At 34.5% G+C, this 27,858-nt stretch overlaps 1 protein-coding gene across 2 annotated transcripts in view; it reads right to left on the reverse strand.

Annotated features, from left to right (window-relative positions):
• Window positions 1-27,858, reverse strand: part of Sema3e (semaphorin 3E) — a 243,072-nt gene that overhangs the window by 19,604 nt on the left and 195,610 nt on the right. For both annotated transcript variants that reach the window (XM_004662235.2, XM_045160898.1), the window contains exons 5-14: window positions 26,506-26,599; window positions 19,735-19,854; window positions 18,895-19,037; window positions 17,840-17,954; window positions 17,395-17,464; window positions 14,910-15,054; window positions 12,474-12,696; window positions 7,362-7,453; window positions 4,539-4,580; window positions 3,251-3,417 (exon numbers count right to left, since the gene is read on the reverse strand). In XM_004662235.2, coding sequence (XP_004662292.1) covers window positions 3,251-3,417; window positions 4,539-4,580; window positions 7,362-7,453; window positions 12,474-12,696; window positions 14,910-15,054; window positions 17,395-17,464; window positions 17,840-17,954; window positions 18,895-19,037; window positions 19,735-19,854; window positions 26,506-26,599 — 1,211 coding nt within the window. The remainder of the gene's footprint in view (window positions 1-3,250; window positions 3,418-4,538; window positions 4,581-7,361; window positions 7,454-12,473; window positions 12,697-14,909; window positions 15,055-17,394; window positions 17,465-17,839; window positions 17,955-18,894; window positions 19,038-19,734; window positions 19,855-26,505; window positions 26,600-27,858) is intronic.

Raw genomic sequence — 27,858 nt, forward strand, 5'->3', positions numbered from 1 at the left:
GGCATTTCAGTCTCTCCTATCTACAATTTGGTGCATTATTTAGCTTTTTATAAGTAATTGTTTTTAGCCTTTCTCTTAAGATATTACCAACTTCATAGTTATACACTCTTAAAAAAATGTACCACGGGCTGAAGAGATGACTTAGTGGTTAAGCACTTGCCTGTGAAGCCTAAGGACCCTGGTTTGAGGCTCCATTCCCCAGGACCCACGTTAGCCAGATGCACAAGGGGGTGCATGTGTCTGGAGTTCGTTTGCAGCGCCTGGAGGCCCTAGCACGCCCATTCTCTCTCTTTCTCTCTCTGCCTCCTTCTGTCTGTCTGTTGCTCTCAAATAAATAAATAAAATTTAAAAAAAAATGTACCATGGATGCACCACAAAAGAGTTAGCTCTGGAAGCAGCTCATCAAGAAGTCATCATCATCACATGCCTGACATGAAACCTTGATATCCATAAGCATTTGGTGCAAGACTTGCAAACATTTTTGTTGTTGCTGATAATATATTAATGCCTTATTAGTGTTATAAAAAGGAGTATGAGAAAAAAATCATTTACCCTTGACTGTAGAACATATTCCTTTATTTCTAAAATTTAGAATAAAGGACTTTGAACACTTTCACCATAAAAAATCGTAAGTCGGGGCTGGAGAGATGGCTTAGCAGTGAAACACTTGCCTGTGAAGCCTAAGGACAATGGTTTGAGGCTCGACTCTCCAGAACCCACATTAGCCAGATGCACAGGAGGGCACATGTATCTGGAGTTCCTTTGCAGTGGCTGGAGGCCCTGGCGCGCCCATTCTTTCCCTCTCTCTCTCTCTTTCTCTCTCTCTGTCTGTTGCTCTTAAATAAATAATAAATTTAAAAAAATCATAAGTCTTTGAACAGATAGATATGCTTACCATGACTTAATTATCATGGGATATATAATATATGAAAGTATTATATAATGGCTCATGAACGTCTACATTTTGTTTCAGCTAAAAATAAATTTAAACAAAAATTTTAAAAAATACTAGTATTAATCTTTGAAAAATATTACCATTTCACCTATGATCCTGCTGAATGACTTTGGTATCAGGGAAGTACATTATTTCCCTAATTATTCTATGTCTTTGTTCAATTATTTTCCTTTTGCTAGTATCTCCTTATATCTCTAGCTCCAAGAATGTGCCCAAAGATTGTATGGTTTTGAGAATTAAACAAAGTGTCATATGTGTTGAACTTGACAGAATACTTTAAATGTGCAGAACTGAACTACTGCTGTTTATTTGCTGTTCCATTCTCTAGCTTAGGGTTTGATGTTCTAGGAGCAAGGGTCAGTGAATGTTGCTTCAAACTCCTTGCTCAGGGTATACTAAGTGTGTAGTAGGTAAAAAAATAACCCTTAAGTAGTTCACCTTAGTAATATGGCTATATTCCTCAAGAATTATTTTAATGGTATGGGAAGATATAGTGGAGTTCAGAACCCTAGCATTCATATAAAAAGGGAGACAACTGAGTTGAGGAGATGGCTTAGAATTTAAAGGCACTTATTTACATAGTCTGCTGGCCCAAATTCAATTAATTCCGCAGCACCAACATAAAGCCAGATATGAAAAGTGATGCATGCATCTGGCATTTGTTTTTGTACGCATGCGCATGTGCACATGCATGCTCACGTGTGCGCGCGTGCACACACACACACACACAAATTACTAAGCATTTGTAAGACAGACATTGCATTGGGCATCTCTAATCATAGCCACTCCTGGTTAAACGGAGGCACAGATATGAAAATCCACCAGAAAGCTCAGGGGAGAGAAGGGGGTGCAACCAATCTTGGGAAAGCAGCAGTAAGCAAGTACAGACCCTATTTCATGGGAGGTAGAAGGCACAGACTGACACTTGAAACTTGTCCTCTGCCCTCTACATGCATGGCCATAATATACAGGCACCTACACTCATACATGTGAAAACACACACACACACACACACACACACACACACACACACACACACACACAGTCCAAAAAGAAAGAAAGCTAGAAAGAAACCAAGTGCAATGGCTTATGTCTGTAATCTGAGCACTAGAACAAGATAATTAAGGAATTCAAGGCCAGCCTTGGCTACTTATCAAGTACAACCTGGGTTACATGAGCCCCTCCCACTTTAAAAGGACACAAGCAAAAGATTTTAAATGCCAAAAAGCATTTTGCAAACTTCAGTTAATTTGCTCAATTCTTTAGCATAACTGGTAAATTATTTTAGTGAAAAATGTCCTCTCAAAGGCTTATTTCAACATTGGCTTATTATATCCTTTCTTGTTCAAGTCAAACTGACAAATGTTTTGAATTACTAACTGGTTGAATCTTTAAAATTCATTATAGTGAATTATGTTCAATTTCATTTTAAAATATATTTAGAAAACCAGTGCTAAGTTAAATAGCAAGAATTATTGAAATTAATACAAACTATTTTCATACTTTATATAGTTCCATATATTGCTTTATTTATTCTTTGATCATTTATTCTGTGAATAAAACTGTTTATTCTATGAAATATGAAAATATTTTTCCTTCTTTCTCCAACATATAAACAAGTCTGTAAAACTTGAGGGGAGAAACATCAGTATCCTTCAGAGTGTTTGAGAACCAAAAAGTTCCTTTGCTTAAAAATCTTGGGTTTCCTTTTTCTGACAAATGGCAGTGTCCTCCAGACTTAGACATTAGAATCCAGAAGTCTTGTAGTACCTCTCATTTGTGTTGAATTAATCACACATTTCATTAATTATACAGGTCATGCATTTGCCTAGGAGTTAAAATATTCACTTTTAAAAATGAAACAAATGAAGACCAGCTGGTGAGAAGTCATTGGAGACTGTAGGATGGATTGTAGAATTTATTTATTTATTTTCTTTTCAAGTCTTTGAATTCTTCAATTATGGTGGCCTGCTATTTCCACATTTTACTTTTAACTAAACATACTTCATGTTTTATAGGAACCATGTCTCCCACCTTTTTTTGTAAAGGAAAGAGTTAATAGAAATCTGGTTGGGGGAAAAACTTTCAAAATCATGTTTAGTTGTACTCTATATAGACAGTGAGACATTACAGTGAATTTTCAAGAAAATTTCATTTCTAAGCTTATATGTAATTATTACAATTTATTTAAATAAAGATAGTCTTGTTATTTTCACTGAATGAGTACAGAAAGAGAAGAGATAAAACTGAATCTTTTTTGAACAATGAAAAAATTCACCAAGCATCATATCTTACCTTTTTGCATGTGTTCCTGTTGGGTAGTAGCGGGAACAAGATATGCCATCCCAGGCACAGTAAGGGTCTCGAGCCAGGCAGCAGTCAGTACAAGCACTTCCATACATGTCACAGTGATGGAATCTGACTTGGGCCACAGCAGAAGTGGATCCAATATAGAGCTGTTGCTATGGAAACCAAGATGCCATTAGCAGAAAGCATTGGTGGCTTTACAGCCATGTCTGTAAATGCTCACATAAGTCACAACAGTTGCTAGAAACAGAGAATGGAAGCTCTACACTTCATTTTCTCTAAAGTTTAGAGGTTACATTTCAAAGCAAGAATAACAAAACTACTGAACTTAGCATCACCAGCACTCAGGTTGTCTAGTCCTCAATTCATTATCTCAGCAGAAATATTCTTGATTTATATAACCCACTAGCTCTTCCCTGAAACACCTACAGTAACATCCAGCAAAAGATTGGATAATTAATCACTGACATTTCAACAGAAACCTTTAGAACATACATCTTCTAAATGTTTTTATTGCATAATAAGATAGTATACACTTTAAAATCCTTGACATAATAAGTAGCAGAACATTACTGATAATAAATTTTAAACAATATATGCATGGGAAATATTTCCACCAACAGTTAATTCCACAGAAATGAAGGGAGACAGGTTTCACTGCATACACTTTGGTTATCATCATTATTAATATATTTGCAAAAATAGTTGTTTTGGAAAACTAGGCAAGACTGTGTTAATTCTAGAAGTACGCTATCCTTAGCTTATTTTCCATCACCTAAGAGATGGCTTAGCAGTTCAAGCATTTGCCTATAAAGCCAAAGGATCCTGGTTCGATTCTCCAGGACCCACGTAAGCCTGATGCACAAGGGGGGGGGCGCATGCATCTGGAGTTAATTTGCAGTGGCTGGAGACCCTGGCACATCCATTCTCTCTTTCTCTTTCACTCTCAAATAAATAAATAAAATATATTTTTAAAAAATAGAACATGCAGGCATACACTAAATATAAGCATAAAATTTCAGTCAAGTCAGATACATACTCTAGAATAGGTTATAATTGCATCTGTATTCAGAAATAGTATATTACTCATCTGAAAAATTACTTCAGATGTTCCTAATAAAATAAAATGATCCTCAATAATTAAGATTCTCATTAATAAAATGAAGTGATAAAGGCAAAACCTAAGCTTTCCATGTATAAATTATGAGGTAATATTCTTACATGATTGGATTTTACTAATATATTGAAGATACATACACAATCATGTGTAACTTACTCTTTTTGAAGAAATTTCCATAGAAATGATAGGAACTGGATCCTGAAAAAGAATAACAATCTTCCTTTTTAATAAGGGATAAATAAGAATATCTATCTTAATATTGTTATAAATTACCTGAAATCAAAGTATCTATCAGTTATTTGATACCTAGAAGCTTATAGCTTTCATTTTAATAAGTAAGTTCAATTAAAATAAGGCTTTTATTTTTTTCTCATGTAGAGCAGGAGATATGCATATGAAAAATGTAATGGATAATCTAGTTGGCTCAATAATTCTTGTCACTGGAATGAAAGTTTTGTATTTGCTTTTGAGTATTGCTTGTGATTTATATGCTCCAGCATCCTTAAATAAAATAATACAATCAGATTTTGTATTTTTTTTTTCCCAAGGTAGGGTTTCACTGTAGCCCAGGCTGACCTGGAATTCACTCTGTAGTATCAGGGTGGTCTTTCAAACTCACAGCAATTCTCCTACCTCTGCCCCTCAAGTGTTGGGATTAAAGGCATGTGCCACCATGCCTGGCTTTAAAAATCAGAATTTTAATGTTATATATAAATTTGTGTTCTAGAGTAGTTGTCATTGCTAATCAACCACGTGACTTTGAGTTTCTATAACCCAAGCACAAGCTAAACACTTTTCTGCTGAACTGATCATAATGGATCACTATTCATTGAACCAGACAAACGAACACATTTTCTTAGAATTGAACCAGAGAATGGTAATATAAGGCATAGATTTAATAGCCTATGTGTTATTTTGTCAGTGTTGATCAAGAATATAACATCTTTAGGGAGCACAGCAAGCTGGTTAATTCTGCAAATGGAAAAACACTAGACAGATGGAATTAACTTCGGGTATAATTATCCTATGAAGAATTCTTTTTTAAAAAAAAGAATACTTGCTGGGCATGGTGGTGCATACCTTTAATCCCAGCACTCGGAAGGCAGAGGTAGGAGGATTGCCCTTGGTTCAAGGCCTCCCTGAGAATACAGAGTGAATTCCAGGTCAGCCTGGGCTAGAGCAAGGCCCTACCTTGAAAAACAAACAAACAAACAAAAATACAAAGAATACTTGATGTTTTCAATCAGTATTTTTTGGCATGTGCGGTGTGTGTGATATGTGGTATTTGCTGTGTGTGTCCCATGTGTGTGCATGTGGAGGCAAGAGGAAAATGACAGTATCCTTCTCTTATAGCTCACTGCTGAATTTCCTTGAGATGGAGTTTCTCCCTCAACATAATGCTGCTGTCAGCAAGTTCCCATGATTCCCAGGCCTCCCTTTCCTCCCACCCCATGCTGCACACTGAGGTTACAGACCCTATGTAGCCATGCCTAGCCTAGTCTTTTACCTGAGTTCTGGGGAGTCTTACTTTGTAGTTTCTGGCCCAAGAGGCCTTCATGCTTAAGGAGCAAGTGCTTTTAATCACTGATACATCTCCCTAGACCTTAAATGAACATTGGGGGGCGGGGGAGAGGGACGGATTTATACTGTAGAGTCTTTTAAAGACTGTGTCATTCATTTATTCATTCAAGCAGAGCATCAATGTTTAAGAGTTAATATGAAAAGAGTGTTGGACACTGGCAATGAGAGCTAGGGTCCACAATGAGGAAAGATATTTTATATAGAAGGCCCCAGGGCAAATTACAGCATAGCTGCTCTAGTTGAGATAGAAGAGTGATTGCTGAGTGGGTAGCTCTGAAGTGTCTAATCTCCAGGACACCAGAGGTCAATGTCCTCTGCTTTTCATTAATCAAATCATTTATCCATTGCATACAAAAATGGTCAGTTCTTACAATTTGTAGATTCTGTATTTGTACATATGCTTACCTGTTAAAATTAATCTCTAATCCCAATACTAATGAATTTTCATTAGCAGATACACATTATGTACATAGTAACTATGAAATTGAGTTGTAGAATGCACACAGTTGAGTCTCCTGTACATTGTTTCATTCCCCATGGTATAAATAAGGGTCTTCTTTGTGGACAATTTACTACCATGTACTTTTCATGCCTAGGCATTTTGTTCCTGGTGAGCTGCTTAGAGTTTCTAAACCCACAAAGGTTGTGATGCATTCATTGAAGCAAATTTGTGTATTAGATAAGCTTCGTTGAGATATAAATAACAGTATTGCTGACTGTGAGCTCAATGTTAATTTATCAACATTGTACTACTAAAATATTTTTAAACAGAAACATACATAAAACAAGGTTGTGAACTGATCAGATGAAAACATTATAACAGAAAATTTTCAGGATCTTCCTCATAAGGAAAGCTAGTGAGTAATTGTATTAAATATTATAACTGCTTCAATGAGGCCTTTATAGAATATGGTAGATATGCACAATAGACTCACATGTAATTGTTTTATTCTAAGCTTTTGGCTATCAGTTTCTGATTTTTATTTTTTAGATTTATTTTGTAATTAATACAGTATAATTACAAGCTTTATGATTATCATGCCATAATATTCACTATATGAATATGTTCTGCTCGTTGCTAGTAGTTATATTTGTATAAGATAAGTCTATGCCTTGGCAATCATTATTCTGGAATTCAAATGGCACTTCTTTATAGTAATGTATTGTTCCCTGAATTTCTATTTATCTTGTGTACATATTGGCTGCTTCATTGAAATTTTTATGGCTATAAAATAGTGGTGTTAGGATTTAAATTCATTCTTCTGTTTTCTGTTAATTCAAACCATACCTACTATGGGAAATGTCCTGTAACTAATCTAACATTTTTTCTTCTTGTTTCTCAACCTTAATTGTCAGTAATACATAAATTTGGGATACATTTTTTTTATTTAAAAATACCTTGAATATTTGAAGTTCTTCTAAGATAACTTCTTCCATTGATTCTGTTTCTTGGTTGTAAATTGTGATTACTTTAAGCACAATTCCAGTATCTGAAAGAAAGCAAAAGAGGCAGTAAACTAGAAGCTATGTTACAATATAGTTTTCAAATAATCAAGGACCTTAGAGTGGCTATGAATTCAAATAAGATCTGAAATATGAATGCATAAACATTTAATCACTGTCTGTTATAAACCACACAACTACATATATATCAATAGTTTTGGTTAATAAAAATTATTTTGTATGTCTGGCCCCCATAATTAAATAATATACATATTTTAAAAATTTGTTTATTTTTATGTATTTGAGACTGACGGAGAGAAAAAGAGGCAGAGAGAGAGAGATTGAGAGAGAGAGAAAATGGGCGTGCCAGGGCCTCCTGCCACTGCAAACGAACTCCAGATGTGTGTGCCCCCTTGTGCATCTGGCTAAAGTGGGCCCTGGGGAATAGAACCTTGAACCCAGGTACTTAGGCTTCACAGGCAAATGCTTAACTGCTAAGCCATCTCTCTAGACCAAAATACATATTTTTAAATAGTTGTGATCAATCCAGAAGTCAAATTTTAGATTCAGAAGTCAAATTTCCGTATTTGTGTGGAGGTGTGCAGATGTATGTGCCTAATGTGCACACTTGCAGGGATAGGATTCTGGGTGTCCTCCTCTAACACTCTACTTTTTTGTTTCCTTAAGATGGAGTCTGACAAAAGTTAGAGCTGCCATTTTCAATCACACTGGCTGATCAGTGAGCCACAGCCATTCTCTATCTGCAACAAGATTAAGGTTACAGATATGTGTGGCCAAACCTGGCTTTCTATGTGGTGTTGAAGAACAACTTTTCCATGCAAGGCTCTCTCTCACCTATTCATCCATCTCTCAGCCCCAACCTGCCTTGGTTTTTGTTCTTTTATTTTGTATCTGTGTCTGTGTGGGTATATATGTGTGTGGGGTGCATATGGAAGCTGTCATTCCTCTTCTTTCTGATATAAGAGTCCCTTGTTGTTCTGGTCATTGGATAGGATAGTCTAGCTTGCCTGAGCTAACAAATTCTCCTGTACTCCACTGTACTCCAATATAGCAATGAGTGCAGTAAAGGAAAGGTTGAGGGAGGGCTAATCAAAATCTAAGAGGATATAAATAAATCATATGGAATCCTCCAGTTTTGGACAATGGAACACTCAGGAGCCGTAGATCATTGCTAGAGAATTTTCAGTGCCAGGGATGGGATATCTTCCAGTGAGTTGTTGGCCAGGGAGGTCCCTGATGCCCTCAAAACATTATAGGGCATTGCTGAGGCCCTTGGTTTCCCACCAGGAATAGATGGTAAGACCCTATTGCTGAAGACTCCACATACTTGGGTTGCAAGGCCACTGAGAAATCCTGTTGGAACTGAGCTGAGAACCTCCTCCATATAGACCAGCTGACAGAAAGCTGGAAGAAGCCATTATACATGCTCCCATTATACAATGTGAGAAAGAGATACCACCAGTGAAGATACTCAACACTGGACACTGCAAGCCTTATAATTGGCCATCCAGGCCAAAGGAACCAATGGGTACAATAGTGGCACGTTTATCATGGTGGAAACCAACTATCCACCAATTGGACTGGAGGCCCGCTCCACAGGAGGGAATACATCCCTGATATTGAAAACTTAAAACAGGTAGTCATGACCTCTAGGGGTGTAACATCTGCTGATGTCTGGATACATGTATATACTATGCTTATCAAACTGCCCAGTAAGCACTTTTCTCAATATTCATACCCTTATGTTATTATTACTCTCACTTTGGGTAAAGAATCTTCTCTTTTAAGATGGCAGTGACCTTGGGACAACTCAGAAGGTATTATAGTATGGGAAAGAAGTGACTGGAGTACTGAGTAATATCTCGATCACACCTTCCAAGGCTCAGGGTCTAATGTGGAAAAGGTGGCAAAAAGAATGTAAGAGCCAAGGAAGGGTAGGGCTCCTTACAACGTGCTCCCTCCAGACATAAAATGGCCTGGATATCCATGACCTCATAGTGCCGGACAGTACCTACACAAGACCATCATAAGAGGAGGAAATGATCATGGCATCAAAATAAAAGAGAGACAGACTGAGATCTTGAGGGGATATGACAGAGAATGGAATTTCAAAGGGGAAAGTGGGTGGGGGGAGAGAGAGGGTATTACCATGGGATATTGTTTATTATCATGGAAAATGCTGTACTCCATTCCTGTAGGCACATTAGGATTACAGACTAGTGTGCCACTTTGAGTCCAGCTTTACATAGATGCTAGTAAATTGAACTCAGGTTGGCAGACTTGCAAGCAAGTTCCTGTTACATTGATCCATTGCTCAGGCCTCAGATGCCAAGTTGTTAGTAGCTTCTTTTGATGCTTGATGCAAGAAAATTCTTAAGCTATTTACATGGTAAGAAACTATGCTTTTAATCTGAAGAAACATTTCAATCTAATCCCTATAGAAATCATAAATACAGTTTTTGTTTGTGTGATTTTATGGTTCTGGGGATTAAACACAGGGCTTCCCACATGCTGGTAATAAATTTACCACTGAGCTAAAACTTCAGGCCTATATATATGTATTAAATAAGAAAGTTTATCAATGGTTTACACTTGAAAATTAAGAGAGTATGAAGACCTTTTTTTTAACCAGCCATTTAGCTTCCATAGTTATAAATTATCTTACATTTTCATTTTTTATTTTAATATTTTGAATTTATTGTTTATAATAAATTTAATAAAAGATTAATTTATACCTGCAAATAATTTTGTATGTATAAATAATAATTCAGTAACAAAGTCTTAGCCTTTATAAAGTACAAATTCAAGAGATTTTATAGTATTTGAACAGTTTATTGAAAAAATCAAATTTTGTGGTTGCATTTAAAAACTAGATTATAACTAAGTGAACAATAATTATCTTTACTTTATGTTACTATAAATAAAATCTCCATAATTTTGAGAACCAAGCACATATTAATTAATCCAGAGATAATTTTAGGCCAAAACAAAAATTGTTAATTTGCAACTTATGAATTTGGAATAATGACTGCTCTTGTGTGGTGTTAAAGGCTATGTCTGACAAATATTGGGGAAGTAACTATTATTGAAGGATTTTCCAATATACTCAACAAATAGATTCTTTTGTTTAAATGGCTCTGTGAATTCTGCAACTTAGTATCCTATCTATGAGTCAAAGAGGATATAAATGATGCCACTAACCTGATATTTTTATAATTTTTCTCAAGTAGGCTTGGTCAGTCTGACAAGACAATAGTTTTAGGAATGCTTTATAGGACATTAAAAATAACATGCTTTTACTAACAATGAAATCTGAATCTTTCTGTTAGAACTAATTTTCATGGTCAGAAATCACTTTGGATGAACTCATAGTGAATAGTGAAGTACTCTTAAACTTACTAAAGAAGTCTGATGATGTAAGGATCTTTAAAATACAGTCTGCACCAAAGATCAACTTTTGGAAATAAGATGAATGCTTCTTTGCTTAAATCTTTTACTTATTTTTTTAGAAGGGGGGATAAAAAGGGATATTATTGGTGAAGCATAAATACCAGTGTTAGTAATGTTTCCTGATTCTTGATGCATGCCTATGCCATACCCCTAAAGAATTCTATTTGTGGTTGATGTTATACTGGGCAGGGTGCTTACTCCTCTAAAGGTCCAACTAGAGCCAATACCATGTTCTGTGTACATGAGGAGATTTTAAAAAATTTCTCTGGATTTATTACTCTATGTTCTGAAATCTTTTAAATTATCTTCCATGCATTATAGCTAAAATTATAAATTCATTTAGAAATTTTACTTTTTGCATATTCACCTTGTTTTGCTAATGTTTGCTACTACAGATATAAAAGGTAACTCCCATTTGTATACCTTTTAGCCTGCTTGCTACACTTGGTTTATTGTGATGAAGCCTAAAGGGTATAACTAAGATGATTAGTACTCAAAATTACTGTACAAATTCTTGTATAAAATCCTGAGACCTTTTTTGAGCAGCCAAAGGTGATTATGGAACTGAAGAACTAAGAGGAGCGCCATTCTTTCTATGGTACTGTACTTCTGTAATGAAACATTAACATTAAGGGTATCGATTATTCATATATATATCAGGAATCAGGAGATGGTTAATCTTGCCATTTTCATAGGAGTTAGAATCATAATGGAAACAAACCTCTGGGCTTATATGTGTGGAAGTTTTTAGATTTAGATTAGGTTAACTTAAGTGGGAAGACCCACCCTAACTATGGTGGTACCATATCATGGGCTACATCCTAGGCTGAATAAAAACAATAAAGTGAGCATTTATCTCTTTGTGCTTTCTTCCTGCAGACGAAAATGTGACCAGCCACCAGAAGCTCCTGCCACAGCTCTGCCAATGCCAAAATGGGCCTTACACTTGAATTGTGAGCCAAAATACACCTTATTTCTTTAAGTTTCTTTGTCATATATTGTGCTGTGGCAAGGAGAAAAGTAATTAATACTTACTGCAATTTCAAATACTCTCTTTTTATATTTTTTATATTTTATATTTATATTATTATTTTTTTTTGAATTTTTTAAAATTTTTATATATTCATCTTTTTAATCTTTTTATTATTATTTATATTTTATATTTATATACTTACATTCCTTAGATCACATAACTGATGTTTAAACCAGCACATTTTTAGCATTATAACTGTTAATAGTGATAATTCTTCCCAGACAGTAGGCATAAACTCTCAGTTGCAAGCACACAAAACCCTGTTTCATTCTTTCTTATACTGTATTAGCATTGTAAAAATGTGTTAATAACTGCTACATTAATAACTACATGGTGACTACCAATAACTGTACTGAGGAGGACTCTCAATGGAATGGGGCCAGGGAGTAGAGATAAAGAATATAACTTGAAGGGAATATGCCCAATATGCAATATATTCATACAATAAACTTCATAGCTAATAAAAAGAATGTACTAATGGATCACTACAAGATTTTCTGATAGCCCAAAGTTATTATCTTTGGGGCCAATTTAATTGCCTCAATGCATTCTTATCTCTTTACCTGTCCCAATAAATAAAACATCATATTGGCCATCCTCAGCTTCCACATGATCTACTGCTATTTGCTTCAGGTTGTAGTTCCCATCAGTTCTGACCAGTATTGGCTTTTTATGAGCAGGTTTTATGGGCTGGTACATCAGTGGATGGCTTCTTGCAAATCGAATGGCATCATCAGGATAGTCTTTGGTGGTTCCAAATCTCCCTCCATTCATCTTGCTGGCACACTGAAATACAAGTGGATTAGATCATTCTTTTCATCTTAAACCTAAGAAATTTCAGTGAGTCATAGGAAGAATAAGAAAAATGGAGGGCATGCAGGCAATGAAGTGTATTTAGAAGTACTTAGTTGCTTTATGTCCTTCATGACAGAAATTGACTAAATATTAAAAATTGCAAAGCTTATAATTTTTTTAAAATTGGTAGAATTTAAATGCAGAGAGGATAATGAAATCTTAGAAAAGTGAGATATATTTACTAACAGAACAGTTTGGGAAAGACAAAGGAATATTACTCCATGAATGTTCAAATTACTTTCCTTGTTTTCTGAAGTTTGATTTTTCATATTTGAATTAAATTTGGATCCAAAGGATCTACCATCACTGAGGTTGTGGCTTCATAGCAAAGTGCTGTGTCATTTTGCTCTGTGGCAAAGCGCTTGCCTCACATGAATGAGGTGTGGGTTTAATACACCATACCAAAAACAAAACCCCTCATATTTATGAAAACAAAGGCAAGTTTCTGAATGATCAGAGCCCAGCATATAGTGGTGCATACCACCTGCAACTCTAGTACTCAAAAGCTGAGTGAGGAGGATATTGAGTTCAAAGCCAGCCTGCACTACCTAGCAGGGGGAATAAAAAGATCCCATCTGAACAAAACAGCATTCTCATTATTGAGACAATCATAACACTGGTGGGAGTTTTGCTTGGCTGAGTACAGAATTTTAGTCCTGTGACATAAACATTTATTCAAAATCTACTGCTGCTAATTATTTAGAAAAAAAACAAATATTTGCTCTGTTTTCCTCCTATCATCTGTGTGAATCATTCTATCTCATATGGATTTCATGCAGATCAAATGAGAAACAAATTATTTGCTATCACATGCCAATTGTTACATCACTGATACCCAGATGCATAGCTCCACAGCCTCTCCAGTACCTTAGTTAACACATGGAATGCATATGTTGATTCACGCTTGTGAATAATAGCTCCTCATACTATATCCTTTTCTCTAGAACCACCATGAATTGCAATGACTATCTTGACAAACATTTTCTACTTTATAATAATATCAATGATAGTGTAGTAATCACATTCTGCAAAGAGGACATTAATAAATGCTGGCTTTAATAGATTGAGCTACACTTCAAAAATTGGTATGAATGGTTTATTTGAGGGTTCTTTCAGGATACATAATTGGAAACATTTTGACTAGCTTGGAAACAGTTCAGTAATCCATCACTTATTCTGATATCCATTAAGACCATGTGCTTTTAAGAAGTATTTCCAGCTAAGCCATGGGAGTAGATTTTCCCACTTAAACTGTAATTTCAATTAGTATGGTAAAATAAAATAGACCTTATATCTTTCTGGAATGAATGATCTTAAGCCAGTGAAAGAGTGATTGTAGAATAAAGCTTTACACTTGTTAATGCTGGTAAGATTTATTTCCACTTTGGTTTTGGCTTTGTTAAAAAAAAATGGCTTCTGCAGACTGGCAAGGTATAGTGGTAAGATTTCATATAACTGGACATACTGACTTTCATGACAAACTGCTCTCAGTGACATACATAGCACATGCAATGATACACATTTTCTAATCTAGTTGCACACAGGATCCATCTAATGCAAAATCACCATTATCATCATCTGTAGACATTTTCCAAATACAACAGCTTGAACAACTAGAGAGAGCTTTAGTAGCAACTGGTCATTGACAAATGATAGAACATCTTTATTCCACTAGAGAAATAAAGGAGAAAGTTTTCCTTACGTAACCAAGAGACTGGCCAAGTACTAAAATGTTAAAACTGGATGGCATTTTCTTGATTGAAATCCAACATGTGATAGTAATTCTTTTCACAAGGCTGGGATTAAAAAAAAATATGTGATACTCATTTTCTTGGACTTTTGTGTGTGTGTGTGTTTACCAGTTCCTTAAATTTGCTATTTCAGTTGGTGCTACTTAGCCAAAGTATCAATCATGACACATACCTTGTACTGCTAAAATGCTACCATTCTAGATTATATTCTTTTCATTAAATAGCTGGCATATGACTTGATATGAAAATTATTTCTTTATTCAGCAAGCATATATGAGGATATGAAGATTCCTAAATTGTTCCTAACTGCAGTGAGGTAGAGTGTGTGAAACCATAAGGAAAACATTTCCAAAAAAGACTGAAAATAACACTGTGTTTGAGGATCACACTTACAGAACCAGGTCTTGGGTAAGGGACTTTTCCTTCATATAGCGACCAGTGGTACTCAGGTCCTTCCTTATGTGCATATGGGCCGTTAAAGGCTGCCCGGATGCTTGACATGTGATAGACACATATAGCATGTCCTCTAAATATGTTACTGAAAAAAAAATAGCAAGTCTGGAAGTAACTAACAGTTCACCTGGTCAAATATTCCAACATATATGCATTAGAACAAAATCTTTCTAAGATATATTGTAATTCCCTGAAACATTGACTACTCTAGAAATATTAACTATTGAAAATTTTAAGTTTTATAATGCCAAGACTTACCATTTGTTTAATGTCCTACTATACATGTAAATGACATGGTTTGAAGTATATGAGTAACTGTGATACTTCTCTTCATACCTGTTAAGACCTATACTGTGTTTTTATATTTTTAAAGATGCTCTGGCCAGATTATTAAAATTAATTTATTAGCAAAATTACTCATCTTAATACAACATCTCTATTTATGTTACTACATCTTAATGTGGACAGCATTCTAAAAATCACCATACTGTTAATAATGCTATAAATTCTATTCAGATTTTATTACATTTATCAGTTTTTATTAATTATAGAACAAGTTTAAAAGCTGAGTGAAATTTTAGGCATTTTTCATATTTTGGGCTGGAAGTCCAAACATTGTTAGACTTTTTTCATCTTTCCTTTCAGGTCACTGAGAAACAGTGATAGTGGAACAATGACTGAACTGAGTTTATTAAACATGAAAAACTACTTAAATTATTTTTGTCAGGTAACTCAAATCCTTAAGTTACAGTAATTAAAATGATTTTCATGATAACACACTTGTAGTTAACTACAGTCTTATTCTTTACAAGTAATAATAAAGATTTCTTGGGAGGGGGTGCTTTCCATGGATTGTGATCACTGAATCCATATTTAACCACTTCTAATTTGCATCAAGGTATAGTGAATAGGAAAGTTATTTCTATGTTGTTCTGTAGGAAGAAAGCTATCTTTACATCTTTAGCATTTTTGTCCAAAATTTTATCATGTTTTTATTCAAGTGAGCATTAGAAATTACCTGCTGAAAAATTAAACCAAAGCTAGAGAAGGGCCCTACATATGCAAAGGATACAGGTTTAGGCCAATACAATTCACATGAAGAACATAGTCTATATGCACCAAGAGAACTGAGGTACTTTTTATTGTTTTTTTTTACTTCAATCATTTTAAGCATAATGCCTTATTTAAAAAGATACCCAGGTAATTACATATGTTAACTTTTTGTGTGTTTATGTTGTACATGGGAGTTCATATGTGTATTGGTATATGTATGTGTGGAGGTGTGCCTGCATATGTGCACAGGTGGAAACCAGAGAACAACCTTGGTTATTACCCTTATATCTTATACCTTCTTCTATATCTCTCATTGGCCTGGTGTTGAGCACTTAAAGTAGACTGGCTAGCCATTGAATTCCAGTGATCTTCCCAATTCTGTCTTCCTACCACTAGGATTATAGACACATGCTGCCATATCTTGCATTTTTCTATGAGTATTTGGGTTCAAACTCAAGTTCTCATGCTTGCAAGGCTGGTACTTTGCCCACTGAGCTATCTCATCAGCCCAACTATATGTAAAATTCCAACCAAAGCCAACTCTAGAAATATTTATTTCACTTATCAACATGCATATTATTTGATTTCATAAATATAAAATATTTATATAAATAAATATAAAGATATTCCTTCATAAATATAAAATATAAAGAGGACAATAACAGATCATAAACTCTAACTCTAAGCAGCATATTAAAAGATGGAAAGTAGATCATAATGTGTGTACACTATGAATCTACACAACAAGACAAGAACAGAGGTGTGAGGAGAATGCTTCCTGACTAAGGATAAGGGGATCCTTCTGATACATGGCAAGTATGGGATAACTGATGTAAACTAATGTTAGAAGAGGAAGAAATGCTCAGTAGTAGTAAATATGTTTAATTAGAACAGGCAACATAAATATAGGTGATCTGTCAAGGTATTATCTAGTCAAAAATAGAGCTAGAGAAATCAGAGGGAAAACTTTCCGAAGATCAGTTCTTTGCAGTTAATAGCTTGTAAAGCCTGGGTATAAAATTATATTTGAAGAGGAAAAGAATAATCCTAGACTGTATAGCATGAAGGTAATATTTTACAAAATGATTAAAAAGAAGTCAATTTGTTGTAGATTAGTGAGGGAAGAGATTAGGATAGGGAGCACTGGAGGATGCTGGGGCATTATAAGCAAACAGAAAGTATCTACATTACCTGCAGGTATGAAAATGTAAGACAATCAGAAGATGGTAAAGAGGACATGGAGATGCATAAAACACAGAGAACAGGAAGAGTGGGGTCAACAGCATTTCCAAGGTAAATACATCATAAAAGGTAGCACAGTGAGATCATTTTTTGTTTTATAGTGTTTTTCTTTACTGTATAAGTTTCTCACCTGGTGGTGTTGAACAGTCCAAATATTACTGGGTTCTTAGGGTCTTTGGTATGCAGTAAAAACACATCCTCTGAAAGAAAAGAAAGGGTGTGAGTCCTATTTGCATGAAAGAAAATACATTCACATAAAATAGTTGAGATCTTAGAAAATTTTAGGCATATATTACCATACACAGTTAAACTACTATGACTGGGTTAAAACAGCAAATCATATCTTTGTTGTAGTTGATTTTGAGCTGAGCCCCATGGAGGAAACTGACTCTAGGCGGAGTCTGTTTTCCTGCCCTACTCTGCCCCATCAGAAGTCCTGGCTAAAATGAAAGACTTTATTTAACCTTCTCTAAATACTACAGAGAACACATTTTTTCTGTGTGACAGAGATATTGAGAATTATGAGAGGTATATATGACCAAAGAATAGAATTTAGATCTCCCCACAATATTTACCTAATTCATCAAAATAGGTATCAATTCCATTCGTGCCTGGTACTGAGCAAACCAGCCTTGCTTTGAGAAACGTGCTCCATTTATTCACCAGTATTCTCTGCCCTCCCACATCATTCTGAAAGAAAGGAAGCAGGACCTTTACTAACAAAGATTTAGTGCCATTAAACAGGCAGATATTAAGAATTTATTCTTTCATATTTATGCAAGAAATATAGCTTAGTCCTCAAATCATACTGTAGCTGTAATTCCCTACAGTTAACATTTGCCATCCTGTTTTATCAGAGAACTTTCACTTTGATGCATCCACTGTATTTTCTAGGTATTCAACAATATTAATCTATTAGTCTGTCAAATGCAGTAGTGGCTTTTGTGATATAGTAATCTTGATGATTATCTTGTTGAAACATTATATGCGTATGTTAAGCATTTGGAAGAATTATACCTTTATGTCCTGTAGCAAAGAAAGCTTAAAACACACAGCTTATAAATACACACATACAAGCCTACATATATACAAACAAATACACAAACATCTCCAATTTATTCTTAAATGACTTGCTAAATACCAAGATCATTTTACATTTATAAAACTATTAGCATTCTTGTATACTATGCACTGCTATTTTCAATTGGTTTAAATGTTCCCAATGTCTCTGAAAACTCAGAAAATTGCAGATGCCATTTTTCCTATAGAAAAAAATAACCTGAATTTCTCAAGCACAAATAGATTTAAAGTATTAACTTGAAAAATAAGATTTTGTTGATTAGAAAAATAGCACTCAAATTTCTAAATGGAAAGGTATGTTAATTTTATAGATTATTTCCTACTAGTGTGGCTTTGAAAATGAGGAAAATCATGAAATTCATGCCTCTTTGACAATGATTCATTGGGTCTAAAGTTTTTTACACATAGAAATTTGAGTTTGATTAACATATTTAAAAAACTAACATAATACAATAAAAATATTTAAGGTAGAATCCTATGTAAAATTGGTAACAATGGGCTATTGAAATATTACGATACTAGCAAGCTTAGTGACAAACACCAGCCTTACCACGCAGAGTCGTCCCACTCGGGTGTATATGGCATGGGGACTATTTTCTGCCTCCAAGGCATTTTCAGTGAAAAAGAAATAGACTTTGTTGTCATCTCGATCTTCATTGTCAGGAATCATATAAGACCCTACAAACTTTGGTTCTATAGAAGTAAAATAATAGAAAAATGAAAAAAAAATTGATGTATTAACATAATAGTCATCTGAAAAAACAATATAACACATGAGTTTCATCACTTTGTCAGGAAAAATCTTATTTTTCTGGATATTTTTGGTAAAATGTTGAAAAATACATTATTATTTTCTGGGTTTTTTTTTTTTTTTTTTGGTTTTTCGTGGTAGAGTCTCACACTAGCCAAGGCTGATCTGGAATTCACTATGTGGTCTCAGGGTGGCCTCAAACTCACAGCAATCTACCTACCTCTGCCTCCCAAGTGCTGGGATTAAAGGCATGTGTCACCACACCTGGTTTTTAAATATTTTCATTTTATGTGCAAATCAATATGCATTTAAAACTATTAATTCAATTTTGAAAACAAAAATGAGAGACAAAAAAGTTTGAACAGCAAATACTGCAACTTAAAATGAATACACCAAAGGTGTAGTTTGGAGGTATTGTAAAGAGCAGACAGAACTTATTACATGATGAGATTTTACTTTTCTTATATTTGATATTTCTTTTATTTAAATCTTGATTTCTGAACATTGCTGCAAATTTGTTGCATAATTAAGGTATTTTGATATAAAATGATAGACATATTGATATTACTGATTATCAAAATGTCGAAATGAAACATGAATTCCTGGTTTCTATAAGTTCTTCTGTCTCCTTGGCCTTACCTCTCAGCAGCCGCTCATTGTCATGCTCCGTGCGAATGTGGGCCAGTCTCCCCATGCTGCGGAAGATGGCAGAGTCTCTGCTCCAGTAGTCACTGTAGAGTCCAGTGAACAGCTCACTACCTACACAGACACATCATTTAAGGACAAGTCAGTGTATGTTTCGCAATCTGAAGGTGGAGAAGCTACCATTCCATCACTCGCTCTCTCTGACACACGCACACGTACGCACACACACACACACACACAATCTTACATTAACACTGTAGCTTGCTTAAGAAGGTGAAGGGTACAATCTTGCTGTAGGGCTTCTAGCCTCACTCTGCCACTTAGCTGTGTGAACTCATTTTCTTCTTTCCTGAGTAGTAAAAGGAGTAGCACCCAGTTGAGCTCTTAAGAGGAAGCACTAGGAGGAGCCAACAAATGTGATGAATTAACCTAGGCCCATCTTATACTCTTCTGCTAACCCTGCTAGCATTAATTTTCATCCTCAATATCAGTATAGCAAGTTCTCTATGTGAATCAGATAACTCAAGTCATTCTTATATTAACAAACTGCTTTCATTTACCTGAATTTACTGTAGGAACTACATAGCCTATCAAAGCCATATCTGATACAATCAGATATCAAATAATTTATAAGCCTATGTCTGAGTCATATCCAAATAATCTAAAAAGAGGACAGGCTTCAATCAGGAGTGAGCAGAACAATGACCCTGTAGCTGCACAAGGGGAGGCCACACATTTAAAATCAAGCTGATACTGACTGTGCAAATGTAAGCAGGCCTTCAAGAGATGACAATGTGTCTTTAGTCAGAAATAAAGTCAATGAAAGTAGCTTAGGAATACAGACAAAATCTTATTTAAACAAGCAGAAAATAAAAGGGCATAGCCTTAACAACAGAGAGATTTAGGGTTAAATTTAAGGTTAAAAATTAATAAATGTAATGCAGAAATGATTCTTGTATAATACAGTATTGATGTTTTGCTGAATCATGACAATGTGAGAGAGGCATATATGTGTACACATCTTATTTAAAGTAAATTTTCTAAAGAGAATTCAAATTCACTGCATGTACAATGAAACTTAACAAGTTATCCAATTAGTTTTAGTAGTATATTTTCCTTTATTTGTGTATGTGATGTATGAATGTGTGTATGGGCACATACATGAAAGGCTGAGGGTGTTTGTCTTCCTCCACCTTCTTTGAGACAGAGTCTCTCTTTCCCTCTCCTTTTTACAGCTGCAGGCATCAGTCTAGTTGGCCCACAGTTTGCAATTCTACTGGCTCCACTTCCCATTGCCTAGGCAGAATGGTATCACAGATGGGTGCACCACTTTGCATCCTACTTTAGATTTTAATGTTAAAGATATAAAAATGTGATTCCATATATGAACTGAATTTCAAAGAAGTGAGGATTATTAAAGTCTATATTAGATTTTCTTCATAATTTGTGAAAGTTCTTTTCCTAAGGTACATTTTAAGATACATATATTTTTAATGCAAAGATTTAAACATTGTAAGGTTAAGAAAGTAGACAACTGAGTTATATAAAAGGCAATTTGTAAGGAAGTATGTTTCCAAATTAAACTACTAATTTAAAAAAAATTGCTTTTTGTTATACCATACTTAGAAATAGATTAACAAGAAATAAATTGAACCGAAAAGTTTACAGAAACACGTTTTTGGGACCACTGTAATTATTTTTCTCTTCAAAAACACAAGAACTTGGGGCTGGAGAGATGGCTTAGCAGTTAAGCGCTTGCCTATGAAGCTTAAGGACCCCTGTTCAAGGCTTGATTCCCCAGCAACCATATAAAGCCAGATGCATACAAGGTGGCCGATGCATCTGGAGTTCGTTTGCATAGCTGGAGGCCCCAGCACGCCCATTCTCTCTTGCTCTCTCTCTGCCTCTTTCTTTCTTTCTCTCTCTCTGTCTGTCACTCTCAAATAAATAAATAAACAAAAACAAAACACAAGAACTTAACTTTTCCCCCTTAGTTGTGAATTTTACAGAATGAACACATTGCATATTGGATAGCACAAGTATCTGCTATCTGTTTGCAGTGGTCAGAGGCCCTGGCATGTCTGCCATGTCTCTCTCTCTCTTTCTCTCTCTAAAATGACATAAAATTATATAAAAAATTAAAAAGAAACCACTGTCTTGTAAAATTATTGAAACTATCATCTAGTTTGCTTGTTAGCTTGATAGAAAATTTATTCAATATTTCTATTCAGAGCAGATTTCTAGGTTAAAGAAATGGGTTCAGTGGTTAAATGTGTTTCTGTGCAAGTCAGACAACTAATTCAGAGCCCCAAGACCCACAAGTAGTCAAAGCAGTGAAACAGTGGCTGGTGTTTCTGTAATCCCAACATGTTGATAGCAATGGGAACAGAGTTAGAAGAATTCAAAATATTGGGGACCAGCTGATCTGGGGTTTGCAGTAGAAACAAAAGAGACCCTGTCTCAAACAGTGTGAAAGGTGAAGATCAACACCCTAAGGTTTTCCTCTAATGTTTACAAGGTGGAATGCACACGTCTATACTCACACACACACATCACAAACACATATACTCACATAACAAAATAGATTCTTAAATATCATGAGAATTTGGTATTTCTGAAATTTTCAATATTAAAATTAGTTTAATTACTTAAAATATTTTAAACTAGTGCTAAGGTTTTAAGAGAGGGTAACAGGGTAAATATATTCAAAATATACCTGTACACATATAACAATATAACATCAACCATTATGCATTAGTACATGCTAACAAAAATAAAGAAAAAAATCTCCTAAGTTAAACTATTTACTCTATAAATATAATCATTGTGTTACTACACTTCAATTTTACTTCTTGTATTGTCTGGCAGAACTTTGTATTCTAGTTTTTGTTTTCATCAATGTGGTAAAATTAACACGCAGGTAAGAGCTTTAGCCACTAGATGGCAACCCTGTAACACTAAATCACGCCATATATAACAGGATTTCTGCTCAAAAGGTGATATATTTCCACTTTACCCAAGTTTTCTTTGTGAAGTTATGTGCAAAAAAAATACTTCACAAAAATTCAAATAACACAATGTAAACTATATTATTTAAACTTCACAGAAGTTAAACAGTCGTGAAAAACTACAAACTAAGTAAATTGTTTTGGTTGGACACGCTATCATTTCCTCAAAAGAAAAGATTTACATTTCATGTCTTATTATTAATGGGAAGGGAAAAGATCATGTTATAATAGATAATACTTGTGTTTGGAAATATATTTTCCTAAGAAAATAATGCATTGACAAAGACAATAAATTAGAATCAAGCTTTATGTACATGTAATGCCTTCGAGTGAAAACATTCTGAATCACAATAAAGAAAAACATATCATTAAAGAAAATGCATGGTTCCTAATAAAAAAGCTATCTAAAATTATAACGATTTTGTGTCATTAGAATAATGTTATGAATCAATATTTTTCTATTTCAAAGTGCAATAGTAATATCTAGAAAATCACATTTTCATGGATCCTTATATATGGAATGAATAGAGTTTCATATATGGAATGAAATAAACTTTTGGTTTCAATAACAAGAGTAGACGCAACCAAAGATTTTGCTTTGTATGTATATGAAGACACAGTGTGTGTGGTGGTTTGATTCAGGTGCCCCCATAAACTTAGGCATTCTGAATTCTAGGTTCCCAGCTGATGAAGATTTAGGAATTAACACCTTGAGGAGGCAATGTATTATGGGCACACTCTCCTGTTGCTATTGCCCACATTATGTTAGCTAGAGGGTGATGTCAACCCTCATGCCATCGTTTTCCCCTGTCATCATGGAGCTTCTCCTCAAGCCTATAAGCCAAAATAAACCTCTTTTTCTCACAAGCTGTTCTTGGTAGGGTGATTTCTACCAGTAATGTGAACCTGCCTGCAACAATGTGCAATAAATGTATTATTTTAGCCAAATATTTAGCTGTTTTTGACATTTTTGAATAAAAATAACTTTATTTCAAATTTTATGCATAATTATTATAGTATTGGCTTATGATGGTAATTGGTGTTATGCTAATTTTAGGTCACCAGCTATGGCTATAACTGAAAATAAGGCACAAATTTGTAAGGTATTTTGATCACCTAATGTAACCTATTATTGTTATGCACAATAGTAATCTCTCTACAGATAAAATTATTAAGAGGCATCTGCATTAGAAATCAAGCTAAGTCCTCATTCTGAGATTTATATATATAAATTTTGCACATTCTGAGATCCAAAATAATGTTTCAACACATTTGCCTCATGGCTACCACACAACTATCTAGGGATGCTGAAGGAAACCAAGAAGGATGTGTGATTTCATTAGGTAGGGCAATTATGTGGGCTCAAAAACTCAAATTTGCCATTATATTATGATAAAATTATACAATATCTCAAAGTCTCAAAATACTGGTTTATCTGTAGGCTCAAAGGAACCCACATGCAATTTGTTGAGTCAGCACTTTTGCTAGGCATTCTAGGCCTTCCTTCTTACTTTTCTTTCATTTTCATGATCTTGGCCTACACATATTTCTCTCTTCTTTGAATATTTAATTTTTATAATATCTATTAAATACTATTTTGGACAGGGAATATTTATTCCTGAGTCCTGAATATAAATATAGTTAATTAAAAGGAAATAATTACTTATTTTTAAATGCTTTGATGTCATTAAGAGCTTAAAATAACCACTTATGTTTTCCTTATGTGCATTTAATTCCTTTTGTAATCAGCATTAATGTTTAAATCATAGTATTGATAATGAGATGTATATTCCCAAATATATTTTTTTAATTTTCAGAAAGGAAATTTTAATGACTGTAAGTTTTATAGTTGTGTATGCTAAATAAAATTAACTCAGGGCAGAAATATATATATGAAAAAAAAATATATATATATATGAAAAATTTCAGTGACTCTAGAAATTTCAATACTGGTTATTTACTTATTAATTAATCAATTAATTAATTTGACAGTGAAAGAAGGAGACAGAGAGAGAGAGAATGGGCATGTCAGCACCTCCAGGCACTGCAAATGAAATCCAGATGTGTTTGTCCCCTTGTGCATCTGGCTAATGTGGGTCCTGAGGAATCAAATCTGGGTCCTTTGGCTTTACAGGCAAATGCCTTAACCACTAAGCCATTCCTCCAGCACAATACTAGTTATTTACTAAAGTAAAATTTAGCAAGTTGTTAACTTGGGACAGTAACTGTAAAATATCCCAATAGAAGTTAATAGGTTTAAAGCAAATTTTCAAAAGATATAAGGCAAATTGAGTGTTTCCCCTAAACAATAGTTCCAGGCTTCTTGGGCACCTCAGGCATGATACCTATACCTGAACTATAACACAACTTAAGGATAAAAATTTTATTTTTTGAGAATCAGAGCTTTTTAATTTTAATTTATTTTATTTTTATTTGAGAGAGAGAGAGAGAGAGAGAGAGAATGAATGAACACACCAGGGCCTTTCAGCCACTGTGAATGAACTCCAGTTGCACTCGGGCCCTTGTATACAGGTGCAACATTGCATACTTGCATCACTTACTTCTGGCAATATGGGATCTGGAGATTCAAACAAGCATCCTTAGGCTTTGCAAGGCAAGCACCTTAACCACTAAGCCATTTCTCCAACCGAGGGATAAACTTTTAAAAAGAATCTGTCCATGGGACTTCAAGGAGAATCTATAATACCCTAAGGTTACAGATGGTATTACCAGTTTGACAATATTGCATCGACCACAATTGATAAAAATAGCTGAAATCTCTGCTACCTGACCAAAATTTTATGTGATATAAAGAAAATACTCTGTGGACTTTGATTTGGCTAGCAACCCAATAATAATTTACTTGTTGTCATTTATCAAAATAAGTGCTATGGGTTATTTGAAAGGCACAGGTAAGTAAACACAACAATTCATTTTACTGACTACACACCATGTGTGTATAATTCTCTGCTCTGGAAGAACCATTTTCTTCCTCTTAAACCCTATAGATTTCTGCACACTGTTACTAGTTTGAGAGTCTTCTCGTTAAGTTATATGACATTATATTACATGCAAAGAAAAAAGCAAGAAGTACTCATCTTTTTGCTCAAATCTTGTTTTAGTGCATCAGTACTGAACACTGGTGGCTATAATACCCCATCCACATATTCTTTCCTTGTCAGAATCAGTGGCACCAAGCTTGCCAAATTCCACATCAGGTAGTTCCATGTTTCCAGCCCACATTCCTACTGATTTTTCAATGTAGTGAATTATTTTGGCTTCCTCTCTTGGCTTGTAGCTCACACAGGTTATCAGGTTTTCATTCTAGTGGCTGCAACATTCCCACAGTGAATGAATGATCTTTCCAAGGTGCTTCAGGATGAAAGCAGGTGGATGAATGTGAAGAATTTTATTTTTATTTTTTTCTCTTTGGAGGGATTATTCTATTACCTTTGTGTTTGCTTTGGAGAGTTCTTTGGATTTAATTTATTTTCTGAATCAACGAAACAGCTACCAACTGGCAAACACTTCCCATTTCAGCATAATCTAATTTGACTTGGAAGTTCAATGAAATTCACTTGGAAACATCCTTTCAATAATATTTCACTTTTAAAAAACTAATAGCATAGTTCCCAGGCCAAGAAGGTAGATATAACTAAGCAGAGCATACAAAGAACTACCAAAGAATGTACTAAGGATGACAAAACATTTTGTAATCATATGATTACCACTTGATGTCTGCGGCAAGGATAATTACCAATTAGAGTGGAGACGAAGGAGGAGCTGGGGTCAAAAGGACATCTGCCCCTTCCTCTCTCAGACCTGGGCGATTCCAGGTAAAACAACGGATCCTTCAAAAAAAAAAAAAAAAAGAAAGAAAGAAAGAAAGAAAAAGAAAAAGACATTATAAATGTTCCAACTTTAATAGGAATTTAGTTTTCAGATAAAAAATATTACAGTTAGGTTATTTACAAAACACATATTATAAATAGGACTCCAATAATATGAAGTTATTTTGTAACAAATTGGATTTATAAATAAGCATGCATATTTCCCAGATCTTTATACAGTCTTTCATTGTTCTCAGAAAGTATGTAGGTGATAAAAGAATATCATTCAATCAAGCTATGTTAGTTATCTTACAATATGCCAGAAAGGTTGAAACATGATGAAGAAAATGTTACTAAGAAGCTATTCAGTGATAGTAGAAATCGACTTATACTCCAAAAAGGCATTATTGGTTTTTCAATAGCTTGAAAAAATAGTAACATTTACTACCAGTAATTTAGAATACTTCAGATATATATATATATATATATATATATATATATATATATATATATGCATATTTATGCATACATTCATACACACACACACACACAAACACATATTTGGTTCAGTGTGTTTGTGGAAGTTAGGGAACAACTTTTGGGTCACCTTGTTTTGAGACAGAGTTTCTATAATTGTTCACTGCTCCATTCCTGTACTTCCATGAAATTTTCCTGTCTGTACCTCCCATCGTGGTAGGCATACTGGGATTACAGAAGTCTGCTACAGCTTCCAGTGTTCTACATTGAGGGCAGGGGTTGGAACTAAGGAACTCAGAGGTGCATTGCAAGCACTTTACTCACTGAGCCATTTCTTTAGCCTCTCTCATTTTTATCCATCACATATTATTTGTACAAAACCTGTATTTAGTAGAGAATGGTTAATTAATAATCACAGTATTGCATATGTACCAGTTAATACCATATCACATATATTTCACCATATATTTCATGTTTAGTTGTTAATATCTGGCTCCACACAAATGAGAACTTAAAAATAAATATTTCTAAAAATACCTACTACTGTATTAGCTCCTATTTCAAGCCTATAACCAGCAAAATTTTCTCTGAATGCATAGATTATAAAATTCTCACTTTAGATTTTTTTCTATGACTACCTTCAAATAAATGTGCTATTAATAGTTTAGGTAAAAATAATGTCCTTTAGCAAAGTAGCTATAAAAATCATGTGAAAAATATGTAGAAAATACTAATTTGCAATAGAACATTTCTGGTACTTCCCACTGTGGTCCCAAGGAGCAATTTCTACCTATGAACAGTAA

The sequence above is a fragment of the Jaculus jaculus genome, chromosome 10, assembly GCF_020740685.1.
Source record: "Jaculus jaculus isolate mJacJac1 chromosome 10, mJacJac1.mat.Y.cur, whole genome shotgun sequence".
Classification (NCBI taxonomy): Eukaryota; Metazoa; Chordata; class Mammalia; order Rodentia; family Dipodidae; genus Jaculus; species Jaculus jaculus.